At 58.6% G+C, this 17,532-nt stretch overlaps 2 protein-coding genes across 4 annotated transcripts; one reads left to right on the top strand and one right to left on the bottom strand.

The window, feature by feature from the left end:
* Nucleotides 1–863: 863 nt before the first annotated feature.
* KDF1 (keratinocyte differentiation factor 1) lies at nucleotides 864–9,578 on the bottom strand. 3 transcript variants are annotated; one of them, XM_083879515.1, is made up of 5 exons: nucleotides 9,549–9,578; nucleotides 7,584–7,751; nucleotides 4,611–5,679; nucleotides 3,701–3,775; nucleotides 864–3,114 (listed from the first exon to the last, which is right to left on the bottom strand). In XM_083879515.1, the coding sequence occupies exons 3-5, from the start codon at nucleotides 5,659–5,661 to the stop codon at nucleotides 3,032–3,034; spliced, it is 1,209 nt and encodes a 402-aa protein (XP_083735641.1). In that variant the 5' UTR covers nucleotides 5,662–5,679; nucleotides 7,584–7,751; nucleotides 9,549–9,578; the 3' UTR covers nucleotides 864–3,031. The 3 variants fall into 3 exon arrangements, with proteins under 3 accessions (XP_083735641.1, XP_083735639.1, XP_083735640.1); XM_083879513.1 differs by having other exon boundaries at nucleotides 9,515–9,567; XM_083879514.1 differs by lacking the exon at nucleotides 9,549–9,578 and adding an exon at nucleotides 8,912–9,025.
* Nucleotides 9,579–13,408: 3,830 nt separating this feature from the next.
* On the top strand, nucleotides 13,409–15,223 carry TRNP1 (TMF1 regulated nuclear protein 1; the record flags this gene model as incomplete). Its single annotated transcript, XM_083879354.1, has 1 exon — nucleotides 13,409–15,223. One exon carries the CDS (start codon nucleotides 13,409–13,411, stop codon nucleotides 13,907–13,909), a length of 501 nt encoding a protein of 166 aa, XP_083735480.1. The 3' UTR covers nucleotides 13,910–15,223.
* Nucleotides 15,224–17,532: the final 2,309 nt, after the last annotated feature.

The following is a 17,532-nucleotide window of genomic DNA, read 5'->3' as shown; positions in this document are numbered from 1 at the left end:
CCAGGAGGAAACACCTGTGAGACAGAACACCTCCACAGCTGCATGGCCAGGTAAAGGCTCCCATGTTTGTGAGATCTCCACTTGGGCAACCTGCTGAGATCGCTCAGCAGAACACTCAACACTAATGCTCAGAGCAAAAACCACTCCAGCAAGAGCCAAGACAGCTCCATCCACAGCAAAAACTTCCTGCAGACAAAGCCCCCAGGGATTCATTCCATGTGTGGATGTGAGCAAGGAAACCCCAAAGGGAAGCTGCTGAACACAACTGGGCTGACAGGCCCCACCCTGCTGGTCTGAGGGCTCCAGACACACAAAAAACCCCCAGAGACCCTTCCCAGCTGAGAGGAGGCAGCATTTACCTGTTCATGGCCCTGAAATCCTCCCAAGAAACACATCCTGGTCCTGTGCACCAGAGGGAAACCCCCCCAGGCACCTGCCCTGAAATTGGAAAGTGCAGAACTGGTCCTTCAAGTCACAGGGTCAGAGGCTGGGCCACCCTCCATCCCTGAGCTGATCCTGCAGAGCAAACCCCACATTTGCTACCAAGAGCTGGTGACATCACAGGGACAACATGGGAATTCTCCCCCCAGGCTCAGCTTTTCCAGAGCTCAGTTCCAGCATCACCACCCAGGGAAGGTCCAGGTTTCCCTGCTGTCAACAAACACTTCCCCAGAGGCTCCTTCATTTGCATCCAGACACCAGCCTGGCATTCAGGATCCCTCTGCAGCTGCCAAATGGATGAAAATGTCTTCGTCCACCTGGGACAGCAGGAATCAGCCACCCTCTATGCAACCCCCAGCCCAGGATCCCCAAGCTGATGAAAACAGGAATGTAAAAGTCACAGCACAGGTAAAGAGCACAACTTTTACTTTATAAAAAAGATCAAACCAGAACATTTAAGGCCAATGAGTGTAAAAGAATCCCACAAGACACCACAGGTGAACCAGCTTCAGGGACCATCAAGTCGAGAGTCTTTGTCTTAGTGAGTTTTTGGGGGGCTTGGGGGTTTTATTGCTAGTTTAATCCATGCACAGTCACGCTCCATGCCCAGACTAGACACTAAAAATGTGTATTTGCTCAGAACCAGCGACTGCAGCTCATAGCAAGTGCAGCTCAGCCCTTGTCTCCAAAGCACAGCCCACAGAGCCGTGTCAGTGTGACCCATGGGACACCCCAGTGCACAGCTCGGAGGAAACTTCTCCAAGTAACAATGTACAAACTATGAGAAGCAGAAGCCAAGCGGGTCCCTCAGGATGGGCAGCACTGGGAAGGAGGTGACCTCACACAGCTCCCCTGGGAGTCCCAGCCTGGCCTTGCTTCAAGTCTTTTCCTTGTATAAATTCGATTTCTCGTAAACCAACAGCTTTAAACACAAAGCAGGGAGGGGAAGCCAAATGCAAGGCTCAGTCTCTTCCCTTTATCCTCGAAATCTCTCCCTCTGTCAGTGTCTTCAGGTGTGGTCTCAGTAATGGCCCTGATTTCTAAAAGCACAAACTGAAAAAAGCCAGTGGGTTAAAAAAACAGGGACTGGAACTGTCCATTTCAAAGAGTTTTGGCCTTTTAAAGAAGCCTGAGAGCTCTTGAGAGGAATTAAATCCTTCCTCCCTGCCCAAACCTCTGAAGAGCAATCCCAGGCTATAAAACAGAGGCACATTTCATTTCAACTAAGGCACATTTCATTTCAACTAAGGCACATTCCAGTCCAACTGAGGCACAAAACCCTGGTCCACACCAAAGCCCAGGGCCTATTTGGGCTTCCCTCTCCCCAAAATCCAGTGGGTGTGTTTATCCTATGGCTGGTAAATTCAATTAAGCCTTTTCTGTTCACGTCCAAGGGCACCCAAATCTCCAAACAAGTCCCACGGCTTGATGTGTTTACTTCGTGATAAACAACCAAGTGGCCACAGCACAGATGCAGCTTCCTCCTGCTGCAGCCCCCAAGGTCACCTGGCCCTGTGCCCTGGGGACAGCAGTGCCCTGGGGACAGCAGTGCCCATCTCCTGGCTCACTGCCTGCCCCAGGGGAGCAAAGGGAAGCCAAGGTGCTGACTGCCCCCAGGGCAAGGAAGGGACCAGCAGTGCCCCACAAACCCTCTGCAGACACTCTCAGGAGCCTTTCCTCTCACAGCAAACCACTTTTAAGGGATTTTCTAGTGGAACAGTCAAACAGCTCAGTTCTGAACCACAGAAAGTCAGGAGTGAATCAAGTGTTCCCCTCACCTGGCACAACCCTGCTCCAGGCTCTCCCAGGGGAAACAGAAAGGGCTTGGCAGAGGATCCACGGCAGGCTGGCAGAGCTGATCCCCATGGTCTGCTCATGCAGGGCAGCCCAGCAGCCATCCCAGCACTGGCACTGTCTCAGGAGTGAAGCCAAGAGGCCAAAAATTAAATGAACCCCATAAACCTGAACCTTCTCCTCACAAGGCAGCAGGAGATGACACCAAGGGTCAGAAGGGAAAGGCAGATCTGCCTACTGGAAACACCATGGGTAGAAGACTTTGGGTTTGTGGCACCAACACAGGCACTTTAAATAGGGATTTGGGTCCCCACAGAGAGATTTGGGTCCCCACAAAGCAAGATCTCAGCCTGCACCTCAACATCAGCACCAGCACAGAGACACCACATAGTTATTCCCCATCCAAGTTCACTTGGGCAACTCCAGGAAGCAGGAACTGTACAACAGGTCCTCAAAGCAGGGAAAGGGCTGAGCCACTGAGGCTGCTGGAGCTAAATGTGATTTACAGAAATCACACAGGCAAAAAGTTATCTGCTACTTCCTTGTCCATCTTCTCCTCCCTGGGCACACATTCCACCTCCCAAGTTCATTAGCTCTGCAGTTTGCTTCCTTGATTGTCCAAAGAAACCAAAATATCCAGTGAAATTCAGACAGCAGGAGGAATCTGGCTTCAATAAGGATCATGGTGGACTGGGAAAAAAAAAATCAAAGGTGGCACAGCACACTCCACATGGAAAGAGGAGGATTGTGGCTGCAGCAAAGCCTGGGAATGTCTCCCTGCTGTTGCTTGGGTCCTTTAACAGTACACCTGGAGCAGAGGTGCCCCAGATGAGTCAGTCTCTGTGTCCTGGAAAGAGGAATCTCTGCTGGTCGGAGAGCCTTGGGGAGGAAAGAGAAGAGCCATTAGCCCAGGGGGAGCACAGCAGCCTGGCAGTGGGGAAGGAGCTGCCACAGGAGCCTTTGTGTACCATGAGGGAGGAGAAAGCCACACAAAGCCACGACAGGGAACAGCCCTGCCTGCACTGCAGCCATCTCCCAAGACAGAGCTGTTGTGCAGGAGGAAACTTGTCTTTTAGCCCTGGGCTGCTCTTTGGGAGGATCAGAGCTCGGGGCAGCCCGTCACTCTTGCCTGCTTCCCTTTTGCACAGTTCCTTTTGTTCCCAGTCTCACCCAGCTGTGACCTCCGTCAGTCACACCCCAAACACAGCCCCAAACTTTGTCAAGGCAGAGAGACTGAAAGCTCTCTGGTCAGGCCCTGTGCAGGGACAGGGAACATGCCACTCTTGGATTTCACCCCTTTTCAAAAAGATCCACCACCCCAAGGAGTGTCCGAGCTCCATCACTCCCAAAGCCCAGGAGAACTGAGGGGAACCTGAGGAGTAGGGTCAGCCCAGCCCTTGTGGAGGGTGAGGACAGGAGGCAGGGGAGGCTCAGGGCACCCCTGTGGCCCAGGCAGGTGTGTTACCTGCACTGCTGTGCCTCCTCATGTTCCTGGCCATCACATCCGCCGGCGTCTCCTCCGATATCTGCACGGCCAGCTCTGCAAGGGAAAACAACAGGGCCTCAGACAGTGCAGGAGGATGTGAGGGATGACTCAGCATGAAGGGTCTCTGTCAGGAAGCACCCTCAGGGAACAGGAGAGGCACAGTCTGATTCTTCCCATTGCCTGGGTAGTCTGAGCTGTGTGTCCTCAAATCCCAGGAGCAGCCTTTCTCTGCTAATCTGGGAAGCACAACACCCACACGGTTTCCTCTGCTACTTCTGGATATCTCCTTGTCCCCCACACTCAGCTTTTCAAGGTTTTTCTACAACAAACTCTGTTAGAACTTGCTCTGGAGCTCAGACACTTGAGGCTGCTCCCACAAGGAGGATGAAGCAGGAGGCACTGGTGCTGTGGAACAGCCCTTCCCTCCTCTTTGCAGGAATATTCACTGTGTGGAGGAGGTGTGGGCTCTGAGGACACGCTGTCACTGGAGTCTAAGGGTGGCATTAGCCAGGCAGCACATGGGAGAGAGCCAGCTGAGTAACTGGACATCCTCTGGCACAAGCAGCTTGTCTGGTCCTACCAGTTCAGTTTGACTCACAGTTTTTCTGCCTCCCTTAGATGAGCACAGGCAGCAGCACCAGCAGCACAAACCCATCAATTACTCAGCAACAAACCTCATGGGCAAGGAAAGACAGGCTCAAGAAAGACACAGCACAGGGAGGGTGAGAAGTAGAGCTCTCCATAAGGACCTCCACTCACACCAATCCCAGGAGAACGAGCTCAACTGGGGACAGGAACTTCCAGGACAGGAGCTTCCAGCCCCACTCCAGCCCCACATCAATGTGCCTTTGGTAAAACAACCCAGGGATGCCCAGGGAGCCCCACGTACCATCCTGGCTGATGACCATGGACTCCAGCATGGTCTCGTTCCCACTGTCAGGCGCGTTGCCCCGGCTGGACTTGTCCTGGTGGCTCTGGCTGCCCGGGAGGGGGATGTGTGGCCGCACCCGGCTCTTGCGGGTGCTGATGCGGATGATGCCCCTCACCAGCCGGCACTCGGCGTCCTGCTCGTCCAGGTTGTAGTCCTGAGTGATGCTGTTGATGAGGTCCGAGATCTTGTTGGTCTTCTCCAGGAAGACGGTGTCCGAGGTGCACTTGGCCAGCTCGTCGATCTGGTGGACGCTGAAGAGCTCCGTGAGCTTCTTGAAGATGAGCACGTCGATCTGGCGGCTGGACATGGAGCCGTTCAGCTCGCTGATGTCCACGTCAGACTCGTGGAAGGAGTAATACTCCTCCGAGCTCCGGTGGCTGCTGGGGAGAGGTGGCTTCTCTATGCTGTTCCTGAAGGGCTTCTCCAGCAGCTCCTTGCAGCAGGAATCAGATTCCAGGTGGTGATTTGGGTTCCTGTTTGGATAGACAGGGATGCCCTTCAGCTTCACATCTGGGTAACTGAAACTGCTGCCCATGCTGGACTTTTTGATCTGGTTCCCGTTCTTCTCAGCAGGAGAGGAGTTGGTGGGGCTGTTTGGCAGCCGCCCGTTGTAGTCTCCATTCTTCCCGTCATCCGTGGAGGTCTCAGCAGGCCCCGGATAGGGAATGCAGACACTGCAGTCCTGGAAGCAGCCCCCACACGTCACTATGCAACAGAAAACGGCCTTGTACGTGTTCCAGGCCTGAGACAGCGAGGAGCAGCAAAAGCTCTGGTTTGGGGGAGCCTCTGCAGTCCCAGAGATGAAGGTGACGGTCTCTGCCTCGCGGCCGTTGGAGTCCTTGAGCTCGGCCTTGCGCCCTTTCCTGTCCCTCATCTGCTGGGCTCTGCTGCGGCCGGCCTTGACCTCGGGCGTGGAGCCACTGAGCACCTCCAGGCTGACATCCGTGTCCCTGGCCCGGGTCCGCAGGGGCACGGCCTCCCTCTGCCCGGGGCTGCTCCGGCCCAGCATGGCTCGGCTCTGCGGCACCTGCGGGACACACGGGGCTCAGATCACAGCCATCCACCCATCCCAGCCCCACCTCGGCCAGCACACAGGGATCTGACGGCCAGACATTCCCAAAGGCAACGTTCCAGTGATTTATGGGAATATCTGGCACCAGGACTCACGCTGTTCTCTCCCAGGGCCAGCGTTCCCGGGCTCTCCCACCACCCAGGCTTTGCCGCTTCCTTTGGGTCGATGCTCAAATCAGAAGAGAGATGCTTTAAAAGGGCTGTTTTCAGGCATCAGAATCCCTGTAACCTTCAGAAGAGTTTCCTCCACGCAGTTGGAAGAGGAGTCAGCTCCAGAGCAATAAAGGAGCAGCACAGCTGGAGGTGGAGCCACTGACAGGCTCCAAAGGGAAAGTATCTTTTTTTAAACAACTTCCCTTTGTCTTGCATTCCTTAGGATTAGGCTGGGCCCTGACAGCACTTATCCATTTCAAAACACATCGTGCCCAGGAGGAGATGACAAGCAATCCATCATTATGCAAGCTGCCAATTCCAACTCCACGTTATTTGCTGCTATTTCAATTTAAAGGATTTAGCAACGACAGCATTACCAACACTAATGATTTTTGCCAGTCATGCTAAGGTCGGGTGATGTCAAAGACTTCCCTATGAAAACCCAATGTCTTCATCTGGATTAAGGAAAAGATCTTGTCAACGAGCCAGTCTCAAATCCCTCCCCACGGGAACAAAACCTTTACAAACCCTGCTAGAGAAATGCCACGGCAGACCCTGCTCAGCTGTGCCAGCACAGCTCCTCCAGCCCTGCAGCAGGAGGGAAGTGCTGTTACAGTGTGCACTGTCACGTTCTATCTGCACAGAGCCAACCTTCACACTTCAGCACCTTCATTCTCCCCATTTTTAATCTCTTTATTATTAAAGCTCAGCACGGGGCGGTGTGAGGAAAGTCAGGTCAGGGCTGTCACTCTCCACTTGTGCTGCTCTGCCTTTATCCCAGGCTGTAGTGGGTCCCAAAATTCTCCATGGTTTCCAGGATTCTTGGCAAACACTGCTTTCACCTCCAAGAGATCCTTTTAAATACTAATTAGGGTAATTAATAAGCAGTGAGTGCCCAGCCATAGCTTAAGTGTTTTAGGGCTGTCGTTGTTGCCTTACTATAGACTTTCTATAGGGCACCTCAAGCATGAATAAATAAATCTGTCAGACCTCGTTAGAGCATTGCCTCTTTTCCCCTGGTTTTTAAACCAACAGTCACATTTTCCCCTCCAAGAAACAGGCCCTGACTGAAAGCCAGGCAGTTACACCACTGCTTTCCAGGAATATTCTGGCTCTGTTACCTTATGAAAATTCATCCCGGGAGCTCCCTTTGCACATTCAAAATAAAAAGGCCCAGATGCTCCAGTTTCAGAGCTGGGCAGGCAGAGCTCCCTCACCTCAGCATCACTGGAGAGTTTTGATTGTTTTCACTTCAGAACAAGTTGGGGTTTTTTCCCCTCAACTTCTTCATTTTTGTAATGCAGTTCAAAATTTAAAAACAGACTGAAAAAAAAAAACCCCATGAAATGAAATTAAAACATTTGAGCTGAACTGGGAACTGCTTACTGGGATGTTTCCATTCCAAGGCCTCAATGAGAGACCCAACATCTGCATTGCACAGCAACACTCCTTTATATAGAAATAGACAATATTCTGGAATTTCAGAGCATCTTGGACAGAGAGAGGAGCATTATCTCAGCTCTAAGGAAAGGACCAGCAGGTGTCAGAGAGACAGCTCACGTTTCTGGGGCCTCTGGACCACATGGAAAAGTTCCTCAGGAGCACAGACAGGACACAGCAGCTTCCCCAGCACAGGAACAGACTGGACCAAACCCCTCAGCCATAAATAAATGCTCAGACCAAAATCCACACCCAAGGGTTACTCACACAATGGTTGGGGCTCTCCTCTGCTCTCTCACAGGTGAGTGACTGCAGAAGGTCCCTCTAGAGAGCCTCAGCATCTGCTCCAGGGCAGCCAGGAAGGATGCACTAAGGCTCTGCACGACTGAGTTAGCCAGGGTCTAAGATCTTCATTGTTCAGAGGGTGGGATTTCCCTGCAAAGTTTTCAAAAAGCTCAGTTCAGTTGTGACTCTCCTGAACAATCTCACATCCATTTCCTATAACCACTCTGCTGCTGGTGGCAACAAGGGAACGTCTCCCAAATTCAGGGGACAGGATTTACACACTGATACAGCCTCTCCGAACTCTGTGGAAGCTCCTACAGCTCTGAACCGTCCTAAGGAGCCTTCCCAGGAGGTGGAATTCACCTGTTAAGCTCCTGTTCCCAACTGCTCTGCTGGCACTGGGTGCTGGCCCAGAGTAAATGTGGATCCAACACTCTCTGTGTGCATCCCTGGGGATCCAACATCCTCCCTGTGCATCCCTGGGGATCCAACACCCTCCCTGTGCATCCCTGGGGATCTAACACCCCCCCTGTGCACCCCTGGGGATCCAACACCTTCCTTGTGCATCCCTGGGGATCCAACATCCTCCCTGTGCATCCCTGGGGATCCAACACCCCCCCTGTGCACCCCTGGGGATCCAACACCCTCCCTGTGCATCCCTGGGGATCCAACACCCTCCCTGTGCACCCCTGGGGATCCAACACCTTCCTTGTGCATCCCTGGGGATCCAACATCCTCCCTGTGCACCCCTGGGGACCCAACACCTTCCTTGTGCATCCCTGGGGACCCAACACCTTCCTTGTGCATCCCTGGGGATCCAACACCTTCCTTGTGCATCCCTGGGGACCCAACACCTTCCTTATGCATCCCTGGGGACCCAACACCTTCCTTATGCATCCCTGGGGATCCAACACCTTCCTTGTGCATCCCTGGGGACCCAACACCTTCCTTGTGCATCCCTGTGCATCCAACATCCTCCCTGTGCATCCCTGGGGATCCAACATCCTCCCTGTGCACCCCTGGGGACCCAACACCTTCCTTGTGCATCCCTGGGGATCCAACACCCTCCCTGTGCACCCCTGGGGATCCAACACTCTCCCTGTGCACCCCTGGGGATCCAACATCTTCCCTCTCTCTCAGTCATTTGGGATATAAACAACCTGGCCAAGGAGCTGCCTCTTGCCAAACGCTCCCTGTGCCCCTGTTCCAGTTGACAGCCAGGGCTGCACCACGAACAAGGCTTGACCCAAATGAAAGGGAAGGAAAAGGGGAGACCCACCCGGGCACCAAAGAGTGCCCCCTCTGCCTACCTCGGGCCCCACCATGTCCTCCAGACGAGGGGTTTTTGGGGAGAGGAGAAGCTGGCAGCAGGAACAGCAGGGAACGGCCCCATCCCAGCCTGTCCCGCCCTGCACAGGCTCCCCCCGCGCCCCCCACTTCGTTTCCCAGCCCTGGGAATCAGAGCCGGGCCCAGCAGGGACCAGGGAGACCCGAAGCCCCCGGGAAAGCTCCGACCGCCACCAGCCGTGCCCAGGGCCAGGATCGGCGGGAAGGGACAGCGCGGGGACACGGAGAACAGCCGGTGGCGGGGGCAGCGCGGGGGTCCCTGTGCCGGGGGAGCCGGGAGCACGGGGAGGGAGAAGGGGCCGGGGCGGGGGGAGCCCGGAGCCCGAGGGGATCCCGGTGTGGGGACCCCGGTGTGGGGGTGACGGACCTCCTCCCCCTCCCTCCCTCCCTCCCTGCCCCCGGCCGCGGCCTGCGGCTGCCCCCGAGCCGGGCCGGGCCGGGCAGCGCCGGGAGGCGGCGGCGGGGCCGAGGCCGAGCCCCGGGCTGATGCCGGAGCTGATGCCGGCCCGGGGCTGTGCCCGGGGCTGGTGCCGGGCCGGGGTCGGGCCGGGCCGGGCTCTCGTTACCTGCGAGCCGGGAGCGCGTCCGGCCCCGCCTCACCTGGGCCAGGTGCGCCACGTGACCCCGACGGGCCGCGCCGAGGGACAGCAGAGCTCGGAGGGCGAAACTGCTCCGGGCCGGGGCCGGGAACGGGAACAGAGCCGGGAATGGACCAGGGGATAGACCAGGGAATAGACCCGGGAACGGACCCGGGAATAGACCAGGGAATAGACCAGGGAACAGACCAGGGAACAGACTCGGGAACAGACCCTGGGCACAGACCCGGCACAAACTCTGGGCCGGGCAGAGCAGCTGAGCGTTTGCCCCGGGGGTCTGTGTCCCAAAGCAGCCCTCGTTCCCCAGGCCCTGGTCCCAAGGATCCCTGCCAGGAAGGATCCCCTCCCCGAGGGTCCCTGTGCCCACCCCGAGTATTCCCATCCCCGAGGGTCCCTGTCCCGAAGTGTCCCTGTCCCAAAGAGTTGGTGATTCACTCCTGGGGGTCGGAGGTTTGGAGGAAAGGAAAGAAACCCCCTGGGAAGGAGCCTGGTGGAATGGCAGCTGTGCAGAGTCTGCTGCCATTTTCCAGGAGGAAAGAGGAGAGAGAAATCCGTTTAAAGGATGGTGCCAGTGCAAAGAAACTCATTCCTTCTCCAAAGGGCACAAAGACTGTTTTCATCACCCAGGCCTCTGGCACTGGAGTCCAGCTGGTGCTGTTTCCCCAACTGGTGGATAACTCACAGCACGGCTTGGAAATGTGTCATCTCCTCTGCCAGGTGCCTTGAGCACAGATCCAGCCCCAAAATCTCTCCTGGCACTGTCCCGTGGAGCCTGGCACTCCCAGGACGAGCTGAGCAGCACATCTGACCCTCTGAACCCAGAACTGCTCAGCCCCTGAGTTCCTCCCGTGCCCCATCACCTCCCAGCTGAGCTGTCACCGTGTCCCAAACCGCTGTGGCATTGCTGGGTCTGGGGTGGTGGGACAGGGAGCTGGGTCAGCCCACCAGTTCTGGGGCTTCAACTTGAAATCCTGATGCAGGATTCCTTCCCTAAAACTGTGCCAGGATGAAAGAGCAGCCCCCGAGTCCCTCCTGCCCTGGTAACTGGGACACCCGGGAAAAAAACAAACCTGGGGAGAGGCTGGGAGAGATGGCACCGACATTAATTATTGCTGCCTGTAATAAGGCTCCGTGTTTCTGGAGCACATCCCAGAGCGGGGCTTTACAGAGACCACTGCACATCCCTCAGCTCTGTCCTCCTGCATCCCTAATCCCCATGTCCCGGGGGAATCCCGCAGGACGCAGGGGGGGGGTCACATCCTGGTGTCCCATCCCCTGTCCCATCCCCGTGTCCCATCCCAGTGTCCCATCCCGGTGTCCCATCCCCGTGTCCCATCCCGGTGTCCCATCCCGGTGTCCCATCCCGGTGTCCCATCCCCATGTCCCATCCCGGTGTCCCATCCCGGTGTCCCATCCCGGTGTCCCATCCCCATGTCCCATCCCGGTGTCCCATCCCGGTGTCCCATCCCCTGTCCCATCCCCTGTCCCATCCCCATGTCCCATCCCCGTGTCCCATCCCGGTGTCCCATCCCCTGTTCCATCCTGGTGTCCCATCCCCGTGTCCCATCCCGGTGTCCCATCCCCGTGTCCCCTCCCGGTGTCCCATCCCGGTGTCCCATCCCCATGTCCCATCCCGGGCCCGGTGCCTCGGCGCGGGGGCGCTGCCAGGGAAGGGAGAACAAAGGGAGCACAAAGCTCTCACCGGGCTTTTGCATCACCGGAGTTTATTCTGAGCGCTGCTAATTGCAGCCTCCTCTGCTAAATCATTAATAGCTCCACAGCCCGAGCAGAAATCCCGCAGTGCCGGAGGGGTTTGGGGACTCAGGCTGTGCCTTGCCTCAGGGCAGGGGCATTTCTTGCCTTTTCCTACTATTTGCATTTACCAGGCGCTGTCTGCTCGCGGCTGGGATGTGCTGGGACAGCCTGGGGACACGGCTGCTCCGGGGCTCATCCTCAGCCTCACTGCCCCGTGTCCCCAGCTCACCTTCTTATTTCTTAAACTCATGTCCAGGCACAGCTGCTGCCCCTTCCTGTGTCCTTTTCTCACCCCGGAGCAGGGGCTGGAGCTGGGAAGGCGCCAAGCAGCGCAGACATGGGGGGTGACCCAAAAAAGCAATTATTTTCTGAGCAGGTAATGACGGAGCAGGCGCCTCCCGAGATCTCTCCAACCTCTGCAGTTCCGGGGTTTCATTTTGGGGGAACGGGGGAAGCTCAGGGCAGGACACGCCCCGGCCCTTTCCCCTTGGGGGTCCGGGTTCCGCCAAATCAGAGCAAAAAAAATGAGAGAGGAGGATGCTCTGTTTAATTACTGCCTGTCCCTACAGTTTCTTTGGGCTGGGGGCAGAGGGAGCATGAAAAGAGCTTTAACCCCACGGTGGAGCAGCGCCCCTCAACTTCCACACCTCATTTCAGAGCAGCATTTGTGTCAGATCACTCAAGGGGAACTTCAGCTTCTCCACAGGCTGGAAAACAGCCTGAGGAGCTTCAGGGGGTGTCGGGGGCGCGTTCCGAGCCCGGGCGGGGGGATGGGATGGGATGGGTTGGGATGGGATGGGATGGGGTGGGATGGGATGGGGTGGGATGGGGTGAGATGGGATGGGATGGGATGGGATGGGATGGGGTGGGATGGGATGGGATGGGATGGGATGGGATGGGGTGGGATGGGATGGGATGGGATGGGATGGGATGGGATGGGGTGGGATGGGATGGGATGGGGTGGGATGGGATGGGGTGGGATGGGAAGGGACGAGCCGGCAGCGGGGGCCGGGGCAGTGACGCAGCAGCCGCTGACGCTGCTCCGGTGCCTGGCAGACGTGTGGCAGCCTGGCAGGAGCAGGAATGTGATGCAAAGCACAAGAGATGAGTTTTTTTTTTTTCCTCCTAAGGTAAGGAAAGCGAAAATGTCACCAGCCCCGTGGGCGACATCCACCGAAGGCCTGGATGTGGCTCTGCCTGAAACAGATTTAGGCTGGGTTTTGTTTTTGGTTTAGGCTTTTATTCCAGTCCGGGGGTGGGATGAAACCTTGACACCTGGTTTCTGCCGTCTCTGCCGCTCCGCTGTGAGCCCCACGCACGCACACGGCGATGCAGCCGCCGAGGCTGACGCTCCCACCGGAGGAACCCCAAAACCCGGGCTCTGGGGGGCAGCGGCCCCTCCCGCTGCAGCCCCTCCCCTGCCAGCCCCCTCCCGGCTCTATCGGTACCTGGCAGCGATGGAATGCCAGCAGTGACGGCGGCAGCGACAGGCACAGAGCCACGGGCGCCCCTGTCCCCGGACAGCCCGGACACGGCCCCTCCCCGTCCAGCCTTTCCCGGCGACCGCCCGGTGACCTTCCCGGCGCTTCCCGGTGATCCCACCCGCGCCCAGCTCCGCATTTCCCACCGGCCCCTCCAAGGGAGGGCGCTTTTCCAGCACCACTGAAGTCACCGTGGCGGTGCCGGGCCGAGCAGTACCGAGCCCTGTGCCGGGTACCGGTACCGAGCCGGGCCCCCTGGCGGTGCCATACCGGGCCCGGGCTGTACCGGACCGGCACCGGGGCCGCACCGAGCCCGGTGCAGGATGGAGCCCGCAGCGGTGCCGTAGCGGGGCCCGGTGCCGGTGCGGTGTCGGCCCGTACCCGGCCCGGTGTCGGCCCATTCCCGGCCCGGTGCCGGTGCGGTGTCGGCCCATACCGGGCCCGGTGCCGGTGCGGTGTCGGCCCATTCCCGGCCCGGTGCCGCTCGCGTGTCCCCCACCCCCTTCCCCCGTGCCGGTGCGGAGCCCGTGCCGGAGCCGCCCCCGTCGGGGCCGAGCCGCCGCCGCCAGCACCGCCCCCGGGCTATATATCCCCGCCGCATCCTCCGCCGCCGCTCCCGCTCCCATCCATGGCTGCAGCGGCGGCGGCGGCACCGGCCCCTCCGAGCCCCACGGGCGGCGACGCGCAGCGCCCGTCCCGCGGCGGCGGCGGCGGCGGCGGCGGCGTCAGCTCGGACGGCAAGAGCGGCGGGCCGGGCCCGGTGGAGCTGGCGGCGGCGCGGCGGAGGCTGGTGGCGGCCGAGGGGCGGCGGAGGGCGGCGGCCGAGCTGGAGGGGCGGGTGCGGCAGGTTCACTGCGCGCTGCTGCACGCCGAGCTGCGCCTGGCCGCCCGAGCCGAGACCCTGGGCCGCCTCGGGGCCGGAGTGGCCCAGGCGCAGCTGGCGCTGGCGGCTCAGAGCCAGCGGCTGCAGAAGGGGCTGCGCCGCCGCCCGCGCCCCCGGCCCGGGGCTCTGCTGGCCGCCGCCCGCGCCCTCCGCAGCTGCGTGCCCTGGGCCCCCGCACGGAGCCGCGGGGCCGCCGCCGGGACCCCCGTGCGCCGCCTGCCCGCCGCCACACGCGGCTCCGCATAGCCACGGCCGCTCCCGGGGGGCTCAGGGGGGCCGGGCTGCTCGGGGAGGGGGGTTTGGTGGGTGGGCACTCAGGGGGTTCTGAAGGTGGGTCTGGGGGATGCTGCAAGATCTGGGGGAAGCCATGGTGGGAGGGATCCACTCCTATGAAGGGTTTTGGGGAGTCTGAATGGTGGGGACGTGGGAGGTTTGGGGAGCTGGAGGGGTCTGGGGTACTTGAGGGGGTTTGATCCGTGGGGTCCCGGGGAGTTTGGGGGCTCTGAAAGTGGAGGGACACTTTGTGGGGCTCACTGGTGGGATCCTTTGCTGTGGGGGGATCCAGTAGGGCCTGGGGTCATTCAGAGGGTCCTGGGGAGTCTGATGGGATGGCCCCTGCTGGGTTTGGGAGTCCTGGGGTCGGGGGAACCTTGGTGAGTGTGAGGGGCCTTGGGGACCCTGCAGGATCCGGGGACCACCTGGTGTGGGGTAACCCAGCGGGGTCTGGGGTCCTTTAGAGGAGTCTGCTGGGTTTGGAACTGGTGGACAGTTGAATTCTGCCAAATATGAGGGGTCCAGGGGACCCTACGAGGTGGGGGGCCCAGCAGCGTCTGGGGAATCCAGTGGGCTGGAACCCAATGGATCTGAGGGTCCCAGAGGGATCCTGCAGGGTGGGGGAGGTCTGGGGGACATGGCTGGGTCTGGGGACCTTGGAGGTGCCTGAGGGGTCCAGTGGGATGGGACCCAGTGGGCTGAAAGGGCTTAAGCATCCTTGAGTGTGCCTTGAGGGAGATCCTGCAGGGTCTCGGGGACTCCGTGGGGTGGGAGCACCCAGCAGGGTCTGGGGACCCCAGAGGGTTCTGATGAGGGGAGACTTTGGGGTATTTGGGGTTCCATAGGGGACCTTGTGGTATTGGGGCACTCCAGGGGACCCAGCAGGGTCTGGGGACCTTGGAGTGCCCTGAGGAATTTGGTGGGGAGGACATCCCTGAGGTTGTGGTGCCTGAAGGACCCTGCAGGGTCAGGGCCCAGGGGGTGCAGTGAACCAGCAGACTGGGGGCACACAATGATTTTGGGGGACCCAGCAGGTTCTGGGGACCTCCCTGGCATTGGGGGACCCTTCAGAGTCTGGGTTTTCTGGAGGATCTTGCCAGGTCTGGGGGTATTTATGGAGGAATGTGCTGCCAGCACCCCCAGCCCGGTCTGGGGTCTGGGGTCGCTCCCTCCTGAAGGCAGCAGGTTCAGGGCCTGGGCAGAGCCCCTTCCCCGTGTGAGCCCCCAGGAGGGGACCCCAGCCCTGGGGACAGCGGTGGGACTGTGACTGACACGGGGCAGCCCTGAGGTGCCCCCTGCAAACCCCGGCGGGAGCGGAGCGGGCTCGGGGCCGCCGCACCTGCCCCATCCCCGGGCAGCGGAGCGGGCTCCATCCCCGCGGGGACACAGCGGAGGGGACCGGGACTCCCGAGCCGCCGGCACCGCTCCCCTCCCACCCTGCCGGAGGTCGGGACTGCTCTGATGAGCGAGCAGGGACACTCGAAGGCTCCCGGTGCTTCCAGCGAGCGTCCTTGGGGACACCCAATGTCACCTGGCGGCAGAGGCGGGCGCTGCGGGCTGGCAGGAGGGCGCGGGCAGGCCCAGATGGGCTCGGGATGAAGGAGCATCTCTCTCCGGGATAAAGGATCCCTCTCCGGGATGAAGGAGCATCTCTCTCCGGGATGAAGGAGCATCTCTCTCCGGGATGAAGGAGCATCTCTCTCCGGGATGAAGCATCTTTCTCCAGGATGAAGGATCTGTCTCTGGACTGAAAGCCTGTGCAGGGCGCTGGTGCTGCTGTCCCCGTCGCTGTCCCCCAGCCCTGAGCCGGCCTCAGGACGATGGAACCAGGCCGTCCCCGCCGGGAATTGCAGAGGTTCGGCTGCCGAGGCCCCGCGGTCCCCCCGTCCCTGACCTGAGCCGTGCCGAGCTCCCGCAGTGGCGTCCCCAAAAGCTGCATGAACCCCCCCTAAGGGGAAAACCACTAAGTCCCCCCGCTATTTATTTATTTATTTATTTATAAATTTAAAAAACCCCAAAAGGCTGGGGATGGGCTGGGGTTGGGCTGGGGTTGGGCTGGGGTGGGGGGATCTCACTGACGCCCGAATGTGCCGCCCCTCCCCGCTGTGACAGCAGGTCTGTTGTGTAACCCTGGCCGCGCTGCCCGCACTGCGCTGCCCCTGCTCCCCAATAAACTTTGATATATATTTTATTCATTACACGCAGAGTCCTGAGGTGCTGGTTGTAACATAACCGGGAGGGTGATTAGAATGGGGATTAGCGAATAAGCCCCGGTAATGGCATGTAATTAATACCGGAGTGGATTTCACTGATTATCGACCTCTTCCCTTCTGTGAGTGTGTGGGGAGATGGGGAAAAATATGTTCATAATTCCTGCAGCAGGATGTCACTGTGTACACACACACACATATATATATACATATATACCTACAGACATGGGCTGTCCTGAAAAACTCACATAAGGTGACAGACAATGCACAACTTGCACATAAATATCTGCAGAAAACAGGTGGCAGAGAAATATTTAAGCTCCCATCCTGCTTTTGCAGCCCCACACTCAAGAACTCTCTTTTCCCCATTAATCCCAGTTTTCGAACAATTGACTGAACACTTGGTTTTGTGCTGCCCTGTGCAGAGCCGTGAGTGCTCTGACACCTCTCGGTGCTCCCCAGTTCCTGCCCTTTCACTCCTCAGCCCCAGGGGAGATTTTCCCGTGTGTAATCCCAGCCGGAAGGTGATTCCCGCAGCCTGGAGCCGAGTTTGCTGCTAAGAGCAGCTTAGGGGTCTCAGCCAGGGGAAGAGACACATTATCTCTCCTGGCTTTCAATTAATAGTATGGAATGCACAGCTTGAGCCTAAATCCCTCGATTTTCCCCCTTTCTATGGTGATTATTTGCAAATCAGCTTTTGACCTGATTAGAGCAAAACCGACTTAGAGGAAATGCAGGGTAAGACCTTAAATTTATAATGAATCAACTCCATTAAACCAGAAAGACCAAAATCATTAAAAATCCCTCTGTGTGATGGTTCCTCCCCATCCCTCAGTCTCAGTAAGGATACAGTCTCATCCCACTTTGTATTCCTGGAGTATCTTCAGCTGGAACATGACATCCATCACAATTCACACAGTTGTTCCCATTTTCCTCCAGCGTGGGGGAGGCTGATGCAGTCAGTGAGGACAGGAGGGTTGGTGGAAGGGCAAGGAGAGCCCAGGGCTCCTCAGCACCCTGCAAAGAGCTGAAATGAGGATTTCTGTCCACCCCAGGCAGGCAGGGAATGCCACACTCAGGGTTTCAAAGGATGGGGAAAGGCAGAGGCACATCCATCTCCATCTCCCGCGACACTGGGGTGTTCCCCTGCCCGGCAGGAGGAGCAGCAAGGACAGTTCAGTCAGGGAGGGCAGCTGTGGCCACACCTGGATTTGGGACTGGAGGGGTAACAGCAGCTCCCCAGGCTGGAGTGGGAAGTGATCACCGTCTCAGGAACAGGAATTAAAAGGAAATAGAAGCTGCCCCGAAGTTCCACTCCACGGTGGGAGCAGCCAGCACATCCTGCATCTCCACAGGAAGGGAGCTCCAGCTGACACCATCATTGCC

The sequence above is a fragment of the Zosterops lateralis genome (assembly GCF_965231275.1).
Source record: "Zosterops lateralis genome assembly, chromosome: 28".
Lineage (NCBI taxonomy): Eukaryota > Metazoa > Chordata > Aves > Passeriformes > Zosteropidae > Zosterops > Zosterops lateralis.
This window is presented reverse-complemented; position numbering and strand designations above follow the sequence as displayed.